General features: G+C 52.3%; 1 protein-coding gene across 4 annotated transcripts in view; it reads right to left on the reverse strand.

Annotated features, from left to right (window-relative positions):
- The window catches only part of SEMA4D (semaphorin 4D), a 123488-nt gene that overhangs the window by 2967 nt on the left and 103261 nt on the right, over positions 1 to 17260 (reverse strand). For all 4 annotated transcript variants that reach the window (XM_023738632.1, XM_023738630.1, XM_004384234.2 and 1 more), the window contains 9 exons: positions 13985 to 14078; positions 12991 to 13104; positions 10866 to 11017; positions 7264 to 7439; positions 7024 to 7180; positions 5661 to 5883; positions 4664 to 4779; positions 814 to 986; positions 673 to 716 (listed from right to left, as the gene is read on the reverse strand). In XM_023738632.1, coding sequence (XP_023594400.1) covers positions 673 to 716; positions 814 to 986; positions 4664 to 4779; positions 5661 to 5883; positions 7024 to 7180; positions 7264 to 7439; positions 10866 to 11017; positions 12991 to 13104; positions 13985 to 14078 — 1249 coding nt within the window. The remainder of the gene's footprint in view (positions 1 to 672; positions 717 to 813; positions 987 to 4663; positions 4780 to 5660; positions 5884 to 7023; positions 7181 to 7263; positions 7440 to 10865; positions 11018 to 12990; positions 13105 to 13984; positions 14079 to 17260) is intronic.

Here is a 17260-nt window from a genome sequence, read left to right on the forward strand (position 1 = left end):
ACTCATGGCGACCCTGGGCACCACGGATCAGAATACTGCCTGGTGCTGTACCATCCCCATGATCAGCTGCGGATCAGACCCTTGTGATCCACAGGGTTTTCACTGGCTGATTTTCTGAAGTAGGTCGTCAAGCCTGTCTTCCTAGTCCATCTTAGTCTGGATGGTCCGCTGAAACCTGTTCAGCATCATAGCAGCACACAAGCCTCCACTGGCAGATGGGGGGTGGCAGCACGTGAGATGTACCGGCTGGAACTAAACCCGGGTCTCCCTCGTGGAAGGCAAGAATTCTCCCACTGAGCCACCAGGGCTCTCGAGGACTAATTACTTATGGGCCCCTTTCTTTCCCTTCACAACAGGTTCAAGTTCTGCTTAAGGGGCGCCAAGCTAGGCAGGACAGGACAGATGCGGTGATGCATCTCAAAAGCAGCTGCTACGGTTTGGACAGAGAGGTCTCTGGTAAACAAGTCCACTCAACCGTTTTAAGTATTCTTTTCTGCAACAAAAGGGGCAGAGAAATACATGGCTTCTGCTACAAGGTACCCGACCTCGGTGCCGAGCAGAGGCAGAGAAAGAAACGAAAAGTCCAAAAACACCACAAACTGAAAGCACTGTGAAGTGGGGCTTAGGTCCTCATCGTTTCTCAAGGAGATGTGGTGACACGGAACGACTCACCGGGGCAAGCAGACACGTCCCCACTCATGTCCTGAATCAAACCCCTGCAAAACAACGGGGCAGAGATTACCAACATGCCTGAGCTTTCCGCTGGAGGGCACGGGGGACCCCAGCCGCGCATGCGCCTTCCTCTGACGGTACCTGCCGGATCCGTGCTCCTGGTGCAGAGTGACGCAGGCGGTGGTGTGCGGGCTCCAGGCACAGTAGGGGTCCCGTGCTAACACGCAGTCCACACACGTGCTGTGCTTCCCACAGAAGGCCACGGGGGCCTGGACCATGCCTGAGTTGGAGCCAGCATAGACAAATCTTTTGCCCTGTGGGAATGAAACAGAGATGAGGACAGGCATTTGGGAACAGGCATATGGCAAAAAACATGATCAGCGTAAGAGCATGCTGTCTGCTTGTTCACGAGGGTCACAGAGAACGATGACAAAGCACCTTCAAGCTATCCACGAAGGAGGAAAGCCCACCAAATTCAGAACTAAGGAGTCCTTGGGTAGGACAAACAGTTAATGTGCTTGGCTGCTAACTGAAAGGTTGCAGGTTCAAGTCCACTCGGAGATGCTTTGGAAGAAAGGGCTGGCAATCTACTTCTGAACAATCAGTCACCGAAAACCCTGTGAGCACAGTTCTATTCTGACACGTGTGAGGTTGCCATGGGTCAGAGTTGACTCTATGGTGAGTGGTTCCTTACTCCTGACTCCTTCGACTTCTGAACCACCTGGTTTGTTGAAACCGGACTCCACTACCAGATAAAGACATAATACTGGTCGAGCTGCACCCCTAGCAGGCAGAGTACCTGGCTTACTGATATTTTCCTCTCGTCAAATCCTGACAGAATGAGGTCTCTCCACACAAAAGTCCCATCTAAAACATAGACATCTGAAAGAACGGCAAGCTCTTTAGAGCTTTAAATCTGGCCGCTTGATTTTTTGTCTATCCTTTGCCTATATCTGTCTTAAAACAACACTTTGGTTAACATCAAAAGATCCCCCAACTTATGAACAAATGAGTGTTTTAGAGTTAGATGAAATACTGTCTCATCCTCAAAGGATACACTCTTTACTAACTTCAGAGTCGGGCTCAAGATCAAAGTCCTTGGTGCCGACCTAGAAGTCATGCTTTGCACCACATCAAAGGTGCACAAGGTGCAGACCCCCTGGGGGAGAAGCACCAATGGGAGCCCGGGTGCACGGCACAAGGGAGAAGGGACTCCCCTTAGTCAACGGGTTAGAAATGGAATAATGACAAACAGCAGAAAGAGCCGGCCTCGCCATGGGGGCCTCGCCACGGGGGCCTCGCCACGCCCAGACACGTCCTCGTACAAGTGGGAAGACGAGGCCATGTGCAGGCCAACCCGTAAGGACGAGTGTGGTGCCTCAGACTACGTTTTGGGGAATCACGTGCTTGTGGGGGTGCGGACATGATCCCCTGGGTGAAAGGCCAATCTGGCTGCTTCAAAGTCCACCAGGGGACACCCTGCAGGGCCACACACACACTAGATGAAGAGAGGAACACAGCCCTGGGCCATCTGAGGGGGACTCCGGCCTGAGAACACCCTCAGTGAGAGGTGGGGGTGACTGTAAGTGTGGGCGTGGGGAAGGCCCAGCCCAGCCCAGCCCCAGCCTCCTGTTCTGCAGGCCACCTGACCCCCAGTGCTCATGTCTCCCTCCCGGTTACTAAAGACCAAACGGAACTGAGAAAAGAAAAGCAGCTTGTAACAACAGGGCCTCCCAGTGCCCCAGTGCAGATGGAACGAGAGCAGAGGGAGTGACTGTCAGAGCCCTCAGGGCGGACCGCCGCCGGCCAGGTCCTGCGGGAGCTAGAATTAGTGGGAGAGGCACGTGAGAGCAAGCTATCCGCAGAGCCTCCGAGGATCTCCCCCAAATCACTCACAGTGACTGGTGGCTTTGGAAAACCCTACGGAGCACATTCTACTCTGACACACGTGGGGCTGTGTGCCGGGATCCACTTGATGACACCTGGTTTGAGTCCTTACGTGGCGCAAATAGTTACCTCAATCAGCTGCTAACCGAAAGGCTGGAGGTTCAAATCCACCCAGAGGTTCCTTGGAAGAAAGGCCTGGCGGTCTACTTCCAAACAATCAGCCACTGAAAACCCCACGGAGCACACTTCTACTCTGACACACATGGGGTCGCCATGAGCTGGAGATGGCCCAGCGGCAACTGTTTTTTTCTGGTGGCAGCTTTCCCAATGCCCACAAATGCTTTGGCACACCTCCCTCCAAGAGGTGGTGTGTAATCATCCCCCTCGGTGTATGTGCCGGACGAAGTGACTCATTTCTAACCAACAGGGTACGGGAAAAGACAGGGCTTTGGGCCCAGTGATCAGGCCCCGTCCCTCGGCGAGTGCCCAGGGCTGTGGAGGGGCAGCCTGACGGGGCCTGGACCCGCCCACTGGCTGGCGGCCAGTGCCAGGAGCTGGGTGTCGCAGGAGCTCTCTGAAGGGCTGAAGCTGCAGCCTCACCCGGATGGGGCTGCTCGGGGGTGTCTCAGGCCAAACCAGACAGCTTGGCACCAAAGGGGCACGTGCCACAGGAGGGCAACAGAGAGCAAGGCATTCAGAACGGGGAGGCACAGGTGCGAGAGGCAGGGGCTGGGTGGGCCATGAGCAGGGAGATGCAACATGTGGCTGCTCTTCCCGATCGTGTGCTGGCCCGGCACTGCCAAGCCCCAGAGCCCAGTCAGCCCAGGAAGCCACCTTGTGGGGTCCACCCGAGGTCCTGCTGGTGCTGTGACTGCCAAGCAGGTGCCCTGGTCCTCAGTCACAGGGTAGGGGGAGGCAGGCAGGACCCTCCCCCGGATCGGCCGCCACACGCAGCGAGCCCTCCACAGGTGCCGTCTCGCGGAGGGACAGAGCGGCTCTCCCCGGTGCAGCGTCACCCCCTCAGAACCCAGCTTTGTAGGCACTTACTGTGTGCTGCCCCCTGTGCTCAGCACTTCACAGGGGTCATCTCATTTCAGCCTCAGGACCACCCCGTGAAGAGGCACAGGGGGGCAAACAGAGGTACAGGATGCGTAATAGGCTGTCAAGACTCACGCAGCCACATGCAGTGGAGCTGAGATTTGGACTCTTCACTGCTCACCCTCACCTCTAACATGGGGGCAGCACCCATACCCCAAGCACCCACGTCCCAAGGCCACGGCAGGTATTGAGAGAAGCAGTGTATGACGGTCAGCAAACTACAGCTGGCGGGCCAAACGCAGCCCCCTCTCTGTTTTAGACAGCCTACAAGCAAGGAATGGGTTTTAGGTTTTTAAATGGTTGTGACAAAAACTGAAAAGAATAACATTTCACGACATGAAGAAAATTACATGCAACACAAAGTACAGGTCTATCAATAAGGCTCTGTTGGGGCGCAGCCACACCCACCTGTTTACGGGGTGCTCGCAGCCGCTTTTACGCTGCAACAGCTGAGCTGTGACCGAGGCTGCACAGTCCCCGAAGCCAAGAAGATTTACTACCTGGCCCTTTACAGAAAAAGTGTGCCAATGCTGACGTGGGAGAGAACACTTGTAAATACCTACATACCATGTCTTATTATCATTACAGATTTTCTGAGTTTGGCCAGCAAGTAAGTAAGCAGCATCAACATCACAGCCCACAGATGTCCCCTAAAATCTCACCAAGTTCGTGCACAAGGAGGCGTCTTTGCAGGACAGTGGACACACGACAATAGCACTGTCCATCTGCTTCAGGTGCACAGAGAACTGCAGGTGACTTTCAGTAAAGCCACATCTCCCTGGGTTTGCTCTCCCACCTTCCCAAACTCCAAACCCCCCTGGTTCATAGACCTGTCCTGTTAAGCACCTGAATGCCAGCTCACTCACACAAAGCAACCAGAGCCCAGAGGGCCGCCCCAGGCCCCGCTGCTGGGACAGAGCTGGGCCCAGGTGCAGCCCAGGGCTCTGTCACTCTCAGATCACCAAGGCGGCCGCCACCTGGGGCCAGCTTCGGGCTGTAACCTTACCTTCTTGGAGGACAGCAGCAGGGTCTGGACCGGCGAGAAGTCCTGGAACAGCTGAGTCTCCTCGATGACATGCACGCCGTTTTCCAGGCTGACGGCTTTGTGCAGGGCGCCCCTATCTGCAACATCAGGGCCCACAGGTTAGTGACGGAGCCCAGAAGGGACAGCCAGGTGGCCCAGCTATTGCTGACAACAGCAGCCAATGCTGCCCCTTCACGTGCAATTCATCCCCCAAAAAGGTACTCCGAAAAAGATGACAGTTTTGCATTAGAAATGAAAAAGGAAGAAAAAAAAGGCTTTGGCAACATAAAACAATTGGTAACTCAAATATGAGAGGTTATTTCACATTTTTTTTTAATGACGAGTAAACTAATGTTCCACTGCTGGCTCCAACAATCACTTGTAATCACAGCTGGTGATATGATGCCATCAGAGACTCTGGGTCCCATGCAAGGCAGCCCTGCACACCTCCAGCCTCTGCGGTGTCCCCACATAAGGGACTGGCCAGCAAGGGAGGGCAGGCGGCGCTACCTGGCTGAAGAAACACCCGGGGCAGACCTCGGTGTCCTGCCAGCTACCCCGCACCTGCTGACTGCTCTCCGCTCCTGAAAAATGTGTTCAGAACTCACAGGCAAAACACATGAAATGCTCGCCTCTGGCAGCAAGTCACAGTGTCTCACACATGGGCTTCAAAGCAAGGAGGCACGAATGTGCTGTCACTGCCAGGTGTTAGGATTGCCTGACAAACATCTCCTCCAAAGCCAAGTCCCCGGCACCCACCACTGGTCACCTAGAGCTCCTTGGAGATGGACATTCCTCTGCTCCAGACCTGAATTCCAGACCACAGCTAGCGCTTGCATTTTACCCAATTCCCCAGGTGACCTGACAGTCACAGAGACCAGACCATGGAAGTCACCCTGGAGGCGAATCAGATCTCCCCACCTGCTCCTCCCCAGGCCAGGACCTAGCCCACAGGACCGTGGAGTGCTGGCGAACACACCTGTGCTGATGAACATCACGTCGCAGATGGTCTCATCCAGAGCCTGCACCCTGTCCACCACGATCTGGGTGTAGTTCACGTCCTTCTGAATTAACCGGGGCCTGTTGTCAGTCGGCGTGATGGAGTCATCCATCAGAGGGTGGTCTTTCACGAACTGCAGTGTCTTGTCAGGTAAGTTCAGGGAACTGGTGAAGTTGGCGGCCCTGGCCTCACTGTTGATGCACTATAGGAGAAACGACCCGCCTGAGCACTCTGCGGGGGACGCCCACACAGCCACAGCAGCACGCCTCCACGCTGCCGTGGCGCTGGGCGCTCAGGTGCTGGGCGCTTGGCTCGGGAAACACAAAGGGGGTCTCCTGAAGAAAGGGGCAGCGATGAAAACCCGAGGTACCCCTCCCCCAGGAATCTGAAGACCTGGTGATAGCATATGAGAAGTGCTTTCTTATCTACAAGATACAATTTCACTGCCTGACATGTAATCAAGTAATTTTCTTCTGTTTATAGCTGAAAAAGAACTTAACCCTTTTGGAATTGAGAAACAGAGCATTCGATAGCGTGCCTGTGAGAAGAGAAGAATATCCCGTAAAACAGTCCAGCCCTACCTAGCGTACAAGCTCAAGAGCATGAGCGTGGCCTTTCTTGTCCTAGCTCCCCGATGTACGGAAACCAGAACGCGGGACAAGTAAACAAAAAGTGCCTTGTGGAAACATCACCGCCTTTTCTCCCCAGTGTGCACAGGAGGAGTGGTGATGGGTGAGTGGGGATGGGGGGACACCCACAGGCAGGGGCTCCGGGGGCCCAGCCAGTCTCCCAGTTCACACCTGTGCGACGCTGCCCAACACACCTGCTCGCTACTTGGGGAAAGTGATCGGATGTGTCGGAACCAGCTGCAGATCCACATTCATTGCTACATAAAACTCGTGATTTTTAGGAGAGAAAACGTGACTCCCCGATGACCAGACAGTGCTGCTCATCAGGGCACTGAGACCTTTGCCAAGAGATCGTGTGTTTCTCAGCAGGACACCGGAACTGAAATCTGCCAAGTCTGATTGTGCAACAGATTCCCCTAAATGCCCCTCTGCCAGCTAGAGCAGACTTCCTGTGTGCGGGGTGTGGCCAGAGCAACCCCACAATGTGCATGCTAGAAGGAAGCAGGAGAAGGAAGCGTGGCGCTCACTGGCCTTTCCCAGGCACAAGACGGGGGCGGGGGCGTCCCTGTGTCCCTGGGGAAAGCCCCTGGCTGCCCCTGAGCCACACAGGGAGGCCTAGTGCAGCCAGGTGAAGGGACGCTGCAAGGGCGCTCACCCCTGCCGCTTGGTCAGGCTCCATGCCGGGAAGAAGGACGCCCCCCGCCTCCACTCACCGCTCCAGGCCGCGGCCTGGGCACTGCTCCATTGTAGCGCACCCACTTGGTATGCGACTGCTCCACCGTGGCGCTCTGCATGTACTTCCCCCGGGAGAAGACCTCCTCCACTGACGACAGGTTGTAGACACACACTGCCGACAGCCCCACGTTGTTCCTGGGGAGGAGAGCGATGGCGTGACAGCTGGCCAGAGTGCCTGAGGGACAGCAGCCCCAGGGCAGCCCCACCTGGGCACTCACAACTGTGGCGTGAAAACGCCGTAGAACACGGGCTCCTTCAGCCATGGGCCCCGGAGAATGAACACATCCTGCAGCATGTTGAAGACAAGGTTGCTGTCTGGTTTGGAGCAGATCAACCGGGCCTTCAGGAAGGAGGTCCACTTCTTCTGCAATGTCCTCAGTCCACCCTGGTCACCCTGAAATCCCAAAGACAGATGTGGAAGAGCACACACCTACCCCCCACCAGCAGGTGAGACCCTGCCAGGCCCAGCTCCCGCCCGCGCCAGCCGGCGAGACCACGCCGGGCCCAGCTCCTGCCCGCGCCAGCCGGCGAGACCACGGCGAGACCTCAGCAGGCTGAGGAGCCTCTTGGGCCCCGGCTGATCTGCCCAAGTGAGGCAGGTGAAGGCTAAAGAACCCAGGTAACAGACCCTTCCGTGACCCACAGCACAGCTCCTATGCCAGCTTGGGTCAGGGACACGTCCCCTCAATGCTGAACTGAACCAAACAGCCAAAACCCCATTCTATTGCAGCTAAAACAATATTCAATTCTGCCCCAAACGCTCGTTTCCCAAGAGCGAGGATGCACCACTTCTCTGATGAACGTTTCACTTCCTCGGCCCTTTGCCTGGGTCCACTCTCCAGGCTTACGAACCATCAGTTAATGGCCTGTGGGCCCGCGGCACTGCGCCCCTCCTTCCAGGCCGACAGCATCTGCGGCTGCAATCTGTCCATGCACAAACATGTGTGCAGGTCTGGTCTCCCCAAAAGAACATGCCTCTTTGAGAGATCCTATCCTTACCTCTTCTAACTCCCCAAATGACCTGCTAAACGCTCTGGGCCTACTAGGTGCTTCATAAACACTTTTTAGTGACCTGAAAACCAAGGGAAAAATGTAAAACCTCTATCACTCTGAGGGCAGTGGTAGTTCCGTGGTGGAATTCTCCCCCTCCATGGGGAGACCCACGTTCAATTCCCAGCCAATGCACCTCATGGGCAGGCACCACCCATCTGTCAGTGGAGGCTTGTGCATTGCTGTGATGCTGCAAGGGTTTCAGTGGAGCTTTCAGACTAAGATGGACCAGGAAGAAAGGCCTGGTGATCTACTTTGGAAAATCAGCCAGTGAAAACCCTGTGGATCACAACCGTCCAATCCTGCTGTGCAGAGGTTTGCTGTGAGTCAGGGGCAACTCAACGGCAGCTGACAACAACGTATCGTTTTACTTGATCTGGGGAGAAAAACTGAAAACACAAACTCTGAACGCAGAAGGCGTCTTTGTTTTAGAAAAAATGGAAACCCGCCCTTCCCCACCTTAACTCTGTGATCCTGGTAAGTGCAATTTCTCTTTTCATAAAAGAACTTAATTTTCTTCCTTTATGTTTTACCAAAAGGTAACTTCCAGCATGTCTGCGGTCATGCATTTCATTTGGCCCTTGGCTGGGAGGAGTCACCGATAACCTGTTCGCAGCTGACTCTGCAAGCCTGGGCAGGAGGCAGGTAGCGGGGTGTGTGGGCAAGGGGGTGCTCCTGCTGCCCCGAATCTGCACTTGGAGAAATTGTGGAGTATGAAAAGAGAGACACTTAAGACTTGTAGAGACCCTTGAGACTTCTATTTGAGGGTGTATGTGCATGCTATATGGAGGACCCCAAATCTCTGCCTGCTGGCATTCCTGAAATCCCATGCACGCAGGCGTTGTGTACAAGGTAACAACCCACGAGTCACAGCAGAGGCAGGGAAGGGCTGCCGGGGCAGGTCTGACCACTTGCTTCCTGACGGTCACATGGCCAACAGGACAGGAGAGGCCTCTGGGACACCTGGCTGCTCTGCTCCGAGGGCCCGTAGCCAACACTCAGGAGCACCGCCCCACACTCCTCTCCCCTCCGTGCCAGCCTGTGGCCCAGGCCCAGCGTGACTGTGCCAGGATGGTCTTGTCTGCAAAATGTGGGGGGAACGGGGGTCCAGTTGTGTGTCCTGGCTAGAGAGTGCTGGCAAAGCACTCGACAGACATACAGGTGTTCAGAACACCTGTTCCTCATGCTGATAGTCACTATGGGTGGGAAATCAAAGCACCTACTCTGTGCACTGTAGGCACAGAACAATAGCTTCTGTGATGACCCAGGACGCAGGTGGTGATCACTAAAGCAAGAGTGACTAGAGACAATGAACAGATTTCAGACTAAGACAGACTAGGAAGAAAGGCCTGGCCATCTACTTCTGAAAATCAGCCAATGAAAACCAGATGGGTCACGTGGTCTGCACTGCATCCAATCACAGGGATGGTGCAGAGCTGTGAAGCATTTCATTCATTCCCTGGTGCGGGGGGTTGCCATGAGTCGGGGGCCAACTCTACGGCAGCTAACAGCAACAGAGCAACTGTACATCTAAAGCTTTCATGTCCGGGAAACGTGGAGCTGCCCCAAGCTGAGTCGCTGGTCAGCAGCATCCGCACTCAGCACAGCCGCCATCTGTGTTCTGTGCAGTTTCTGACGGTCATGGAAGCTTGGCCCTTGGGCTCGCCTCCCAGAACTGTCGCCTGCAATCAACCCGACCGTGCACGTCTGTCATCGTGCATCCACAGCGCCGTGCCTACCGTCCGGTGCTTCAAAGCCTTCTCCTTCCCCCAATACGCACTTGAAGCTTTGTTTCTCAACGAACATCCCAGTAATAATCTTTCCAAAGTTCTCGCTTCTTAACCTTAAGCCATCAATTACTGTTTCACTCCGAAGTTAATTACAAGAGCCAAATGGTAAAATTCCAATTCCAATATGACTGGTTAATAGAGTGTCATGGATTGAATTATGTCCCCCAAAAAATGTATGTATCAATTTGGCTGGGTTGTAATTCCCAGTATTGTATGACCATGTGCCATTTTGTAATCTGATGTGATTTCCTTATGTGTTGTAAACTCTATCACTACGATGTAATATGATGGATTAGCAGCAGTTATACTGATGAGGTCTACAAGATTAGGTAGTGTCTTAAGCCAATCTCTTTTGAGATATAAAAGAGAGAAGCGAGCAGAGAGACAGGGGGGACCTCATATCACCAAGAAAGCAGTGTTGACAGCAGAGCGCGTCCTTTGGACCTGAGGTTCCTGCGATGAAATGCTCCCAGACCAAGGGAAGACTGATGCATCACAAGGACCTTCCTCCAGAGCCGACAGAGAAAGCTTTCTCCTGGAGCTCATGCCCTGAATTTGCACATGCAGCCTACTGGACTGTGAGAGAATAAACTTCTCTTTGTTAAAGCCATCCACTTGTGGTATTTCTGTTACAGCAGCACTAGATGACTAAGACATAGAGTGAACCAACACTAACTTTTTACAACCCTGGAGAGGTTTGGGGAAGATGTGATCAAAATTGAGTCTCCTGAAAATAGGGAGTCCAGCTGTCCTGCAAAAGATGTGGACACGCCAGGAAAATTATCAGAGCTACAGCAGAAGTAACCTTCCACACTTAGATTGTTGCACAAGGGAATAAAAGTGGCAGACACACGGACACTTCAGGCAGACAGATGGACATTTCAGGTGAAGCTTAAAATCTGGGACAAGTGACTAATTTCCAGATAAGCCATCGCCACAGGGCAGGACAAAAAGAAAACAAAGACTGAACGGTACCCTACCTTGCACACCCTGGCTATCCTCGGGATCATCAGCTTAAACATGAACTCGTACTCCACAGACACTTCCATGAAGAAGAAGTACACCTTGTCGTCCTCGCCCTCCGTGTCATTGGGGTTTCTTCGTATCACATCTGTGAAGACGAAGCTGGGCTCTGTGGAGAGGAGGCAGCCCTGAGAGCTCAGCACACGTCCGTGTTCATGGGTGGAAGACTCAATGTTGGTAAGATGTCCATGCTACCCAAAGTGATCTACAGATTCAATGCAATCCCCATAAAATCCCAACAGTCTTCTCTGCAGAAATAGGAAGGCCTATCCTCAAATCCAGAGGGAAACACAAGGGCCCCCACAGCCAAAACAACCTTGGAAAAGAACACAGCAGGACTCACATGTCCCCATTTCAAAATGTACCATAAAGGTACCTTCATGAAAACAGTCTAGCACTGGTACAGGATAGACACATACGCACCAGTGGGATATGGCCAGGCCAGGAGGCTCTGCTCAAGGGGACTTCTGGGCACACCTAGGGGCGCACGGACCATGCTCCAGACCCCAGGGTGCAGGAATGACGACAGTACTGAGCCCGAGTGTGCCCAGCCTACCCTCCTCAGCCTCAGAGCAGCCCCCCACCCAGGTCCGTGCCCAAGAAGCCAGCCTGGCCCTGCTGACTGTCAGCCTTGGGACCCCAGGCAGCCAGACCCACCGTCCTTGGAGATCCATCTGTAAAATACACACATTTTCTGGTTTAAATAACAACCCCCAGCCAACAAATCCAGGCACCCGACAGCTCTGGAATGACCAGCTGTCCTTCATCTCTGGCCGCGGCATGTGCCCCCCAGACCACCCCTCCTCTGAAGAGGTTAGGAGGCTTCAAAACTAAGGGCTGTGCCCTCAAGAGAAGTCTCAAGTGAGCAGGCACGAGCCAGCTGCACCTTGGAAAACAGACTCTGAGCACACGCTGTCTGGAGGCAATCAAGACTCTAGCTCTGATCTGATAGGGCATTCTGAGGTTGTCCACAGAGGCCGACGCCAATCTGCGTCTGCTCTGCCCTTCAATATCACTGCGGAAATTACATGTCCCCATCTAATGCATCTGAGCAAGCCCACCGCTCAGAGTCCCACTGTTAATCAAGCCTCCCCAAATCAGTTTTCATAGGAAGCAAAGCTACTTAGAACAGTGCTCTGTCAGAGGAGAAAAAACACAAACACACTCTTGGATTCTGGCTCATGTGGCTCTAAGTGGTGACAGATGTGTCCCCAAGGCACCTAGGACCCGCCATCTGGTCCTCTGAATCAGTTGGTGCCTCTGCAGACTCTAGGCTGCATCTATGCCTCATGGGGAGTTCATCATGGCCAGCTGAGGGAGCAAGAGACAACACGGGCCTGGTTTACAGACGGTTCCGGGTGATATGCAGGCGCCACTCAAAAGCGGACAGCGGCAGCACTACAGCCCCTTTCTGGGACCTCCCTGAAGGACAGTGGTGAAGGGAAATCCTCCCAATGGGCAGAACTGTGAGCAGTACACCTGGTTGTTCACTTTGCTTTGAAGGAGAAATGGCCAGATGTGCAATTATATACTGATTCATGGGCTGTGGCCAATGGTTTGGCTGGATGGTCAGGGACTTGGAAGGAATGCGATCAGAAAACTGGAGACAAGGATTTATAGGGAACAGGTATGTGGACAGACCTCTCTGAATGGGCTAAAGAAGTGAAGATATTTGTGTCTCATGTGAATGCTCACCAAAGGATGACCTCAGCAGAGGATGATTTTAACAATCAACTGGATAGGATGACGTGTTCTGTGGAAACCAGTCATCCTCTTTCCCCAGCTACTCCCGCCATTGCTCAATGGGCTCATGAACAAAGTGGCCATGGTGGCGGGGATGGAGGTTATGCATGGGCCCAGCAACATGGACTTCCACTCACCAAGGCTGACTTGGCTACAGCCACGGCTGAGTGCCCAACCTACCAGCAGCAGAGACCAACACTGTGTCCCTGACGCGCTGAGCTGCAGGCCACACCTTACGGGCAGCGCCAGCAAAGGGAGACATGAACTGGCGTACTTCTGCTGGCGAGGAAGTAACCACACACAGAAATTCACCTTCAGTGGGTGGCTTCTGGTCCTTACCGTTCAGCCAAGGTATCGCGTACTCTGTTCTCAGGGGACTCTGGGAAGAATGGCGGGAGATGATGGGTTCGCTTCCCAAAAAGTTATACGATGTCCCAGAGTAAAGCTCTCCATCTTCAGTGGGCCAGGAGGAAAGAGAAGTGAGTAAATATCTCAGGCTGGGGGCCAATCCAGGGGACAAAACCTCAACGCGTTTTCTTTGTAACCTCATATAAACCCCTCCGGAGACACGAGGGACCACGTGCCCAACTTCCGGAATGCACGTTTCTGTTTCCTTCTCACTGGCGTGGATATTGCTGTGCTGTGTTTTATGAGCACTGAGGAGCAGTCACTAAACACAAGCAGGATGCTCCAGGATCCAGTACAAGGATCGCCAACGTGACTGGCGCACACGGGCTGCGGCTCGCTTCTCTGGGGCCCCCAAGCCCCTCCCAGCAGGGTGTGGTTCAGCTACAAACCTCCCCCTAGAGCAGGAACACGTGCTCAACGTGGCCAGACAACTCACGGGATCTGCACAAACAATGGGTCTGAAATAATGTTTCCCCACAAATACAATTCTAGACCATGATGGCGGGCAGTCATCCTTCTGAATGAGTACAAAAACTCTTTAGGAACACATACAGTCGGAGGCCCTTGGTGGTACAAACAGTTAACATGCTCAGCTGCTAACCAAAAGGTTGGAGGTTCGAGTGCACCCACAGGTGTTTCGGGAGAAAAGCCTGGTCATCTGCTTCTGAAAAACCAGGCACTGGAAACCCCCTGGAGCACAGTTCTACTCCGACATACGTGGGTCGCCATGAGTTGGGGTCAACTCAATGGCGACTGGTATATGGAGAGTCACATGTACCTTTTGTGAGGATGGCTAATATTAACATGAAGCACAGAAAGAGAGTATTGATAAGCAAAAAGGAGCCGGATGCACTGTTTTGTATACTTAGCATGTACACCACACTCATCCCCTTCAGTGAAGAAAGGCGTGAGAGGCAGCACTCACCAACCATGACAGATGTATAGCTCTGTGCTGGGTCAAAGGGACACCTTCCTTTGCCATCTTCATTCTTCCCCAAAAACTTAAAGGCTGTTAAGCTCTATGGTAACCAGAGAACAAAAAGGAAGTGCATCATATTTATGAAGTCATGGAGTAATAGGCTTTGTACATTTAATTTTACACACTCGTTCTTCCTGGAAGACCAAGGGCAAGAGCAAATGTGTCATGAGCCAGGTGAGGTCTGCCCTCTAGAGCTGCGCCTGGTGCTGCTCAGCTCAGGTCTGGATGGCAGCTCCTCCGTGTACCGGCTCTGACACGCTGGCCAAGCTATGTGCAATCTCGGAGCCTCAGTTTACTCATCTGTGAAATGGGGACAGAATGCTGATGCTCTAGGGAAGCACTCAGTGATCGGCAGTCCACCTGTGGATTTTAAGATCAGTAAAGGTGGCACTTCAAAGTGGTGGGGGAACCTGACTATCCAATAAACAGGTAACAGAAAAAAGAAAACAAAAACAAAAAGAAGCTGAACTCCTACCTTACTCCACCCATTGAAACCTATTCCAGATGGATCAATGATCTGAACGCTTAGAAGGGAACCGCGCTGCACTGAAGGACACAGCAACAAGCGTTTTAACCTTGGGATGACCTTTCTGGTAAGAAAGCCCAAAGCTATATGAGGACAAATGGACAGACCCAATGACAGAAAAAACTGGAAAGCTCTTTGTGCAGGAAAAAAATGAGACAAAGTTAAACGACAGTGACACATGGGGGATATGCTCGCAAAATGGCAGATGGGGTGTTTATATCCCTGAATATATATACAAACAAGTTGCACGAACAAGAAAGAAAGAATATCTCGAGAGAAAAACAAACGCAGCAAGCTGCAAAAGACAAAGTCCACGTGGGCACCACAGGCAGACAGTGTGTGAAGCTGCTGGAAACCCCGGGGCATGCAGGATGAAGACACACGCAGGAACGTCCCCTCCGCCTAACAGGAGAGACTGCAGGGCAGAAGGCTGACGGGAAGCGTGCACAGCTCCTGATCCGGCTGGCGTTCAGACACAGAAAGGGCCATGGTCAACAGGCATGGGAAAAGAGACTGCAGACAGGCCAGCTAAACCACGTCGGGTAAGGAAAGATGAACTGGGTGACAACACAACCCACGTGAAAGGATCAATTTGTCATGGCTCTAAGGGACGTTTGGGGGCTGCTGGGGAAATCTGAGTAGGGACTGGAGATGTTAGATGATACTGGGGGACTGCCGGAGAATTTCTTGATATAACGATGAAGCTGGAGTTAATATAGGAGACACCATTATTCTTAGGAGATGCGTGGGAAGGGTCGTACCTTAACTCTCCCTCACACACACACACAGACACACTCACACACACACACGGATTTTAGCAAATATGGCTAAATGTTCCCATCTGTGCAATCTAGGTGGTTAATACATATACAAGTGATCAACATTTCTGTAGGCCTGAAAATTTTTATTTGAAATGAAAATGACACGTCTGGATTTAAAAGAAATATACTATCTCCTTACCTCAATAGGAAACCCTGGTGGCGCAGTGGTTAAGAGCTTGGATGCTAACCAAAAGGTCAGCAGTTCGAATCTACCAGGTGCTCCTTGGAAACTCTACAGGGCAGTTCTCCTCTGTCCTATAGGGTCGCTATGAGTCGGAACCAACTCGATGGCAACAGGTTTGGTTTTTTTTGGTTTACCTCGGTAACTATGGAATTTAACTTTGAACTGCAGTATTTGAAGCTTCTGATTAAAGTTTAGCCTGGAAACCCTTTGATGCTCAAATATGACTTGGTACACGTTTTCTTAAGCAAAAAGAAACAAACTCTGTCCTTGAGGACTTCAAACATCCCAGAGGCACGCTCCAGTATCAATCTGTACAGCCGGCTTTTGTAGGTGCATATACCCCATAAGATCCCACATGAATCCCACCCCAGAGGTCTGTGTGCAAATCCGATGTTTTCCTAACCAAGTTCCTAATGGGCCCACACTTTGTCTTGCCATTTGCCTCTCAGAGTTAGAAAATGTTTTCAAAAATTCCAGCTAATTTAGGGTTCTAGCAAACTCAGCTTTTCACTACGGCATATTTTACATGTTAGGTGCTCGCTAAGACGGGGTGGATGTTAGAAAATGTGCTTCATTTTCAATTCTCACATGTACTTAAAATGCCTTCTCCCTGTCTTTGTGACTGTTATACAAACCTCTCATCAGATTTTCTGGATACAAAGAATTTCCCCAGTAAGACAGTACAGTCCAATCTCTCTCCTAGTTTTCAGTCAAGTGACATGAAAAGCAAGGCTGAGAGGACAGTCTGAGGAGGGAGGAAGCTCCCTCTCTTAAGGAAGGTTTCTGACAGATTCAATGTACAGATAAGCAAGAGCCTGATGTACCGAAGGGACTGAAGACACACCCTGCTCCTAGGAGAGCTCAGGGCGCTCATGTGGTCTCAAGCGAGTGGACGCCACTCAGTGTGATCAGGGACAATCAGCACATCAACAGGAATCTCAACAGCAGACATGGAATGGGGTCATTTGAGGACCAGAATAGCAGACACACCAAAGACAAGAACAACGGTTAACTCTGGGTCAGCTTGGCTACGCTACAGTCCCAAGTGGTTTGGCCAAATACTAAGCTGGTTGCTGTTCCATAATGTAATTTAATGTAATGTAATCACCTTCCATAATGTAATCAATCAACCAATTGAAAAGGGAGTTTCCTTAGGGTGTGGTCTGCCTCCAGACTATAGACGGATTATTTTGTCAGAACTCACTCCTCTCCACTCTGTCCTCTTCCGGCAGCCTGACCGATGGATCTTGGGATGCAGGCCCGCAGAAGTCTCCAGCCTGTTGCCTGACCTACAGATTTTGTACTTGCCAGCGCCCATAACTGCGTAACCAATCCCTTGAGGTAAATTATCTATCCACCTACCCCTCCTATATGTATTGCTCTAGTCCTGTTTCTCCAAGGAATGCTAAGACAAAAACAAATGCAAATCCAGGAGCAGAACTTCTAACTTTTCTCTCAGATCAGGACCTGCATTATAGCCAGGTCTTCCTCCCAAAACATAAAAATGAGGGGGAGGAGGAGAAGGGAAGACGCTGGGACGATGCCATACAGGTGCTCATATCTGACAACAGCCAACGCTCTATAATACCTTCCTGCTTTGAGTTCTGCACAGCACCAAGGGCTGCAGGGCCAGGAGCCCTGCCTGTGCCCTCAGCCACGGTGACCGACAGGAGGGTGACAGCCTGGCCACA

Source organism: Trichechus manatus, unplaced genomic scaffold, assembly GCF_000243295.1.
Source record: "Trichechus manatus latirostris isolate Lorelei unplaced genomic scaffold, TriManLat1.0 scaffold00120, whole genome shotgun sequence".
Lineage (NCBI taxonomy): Eukaryota > Metazoa > Chordata > Mammalia > Sirenia > Trichechidae > Trichechus > Trichechus manatus.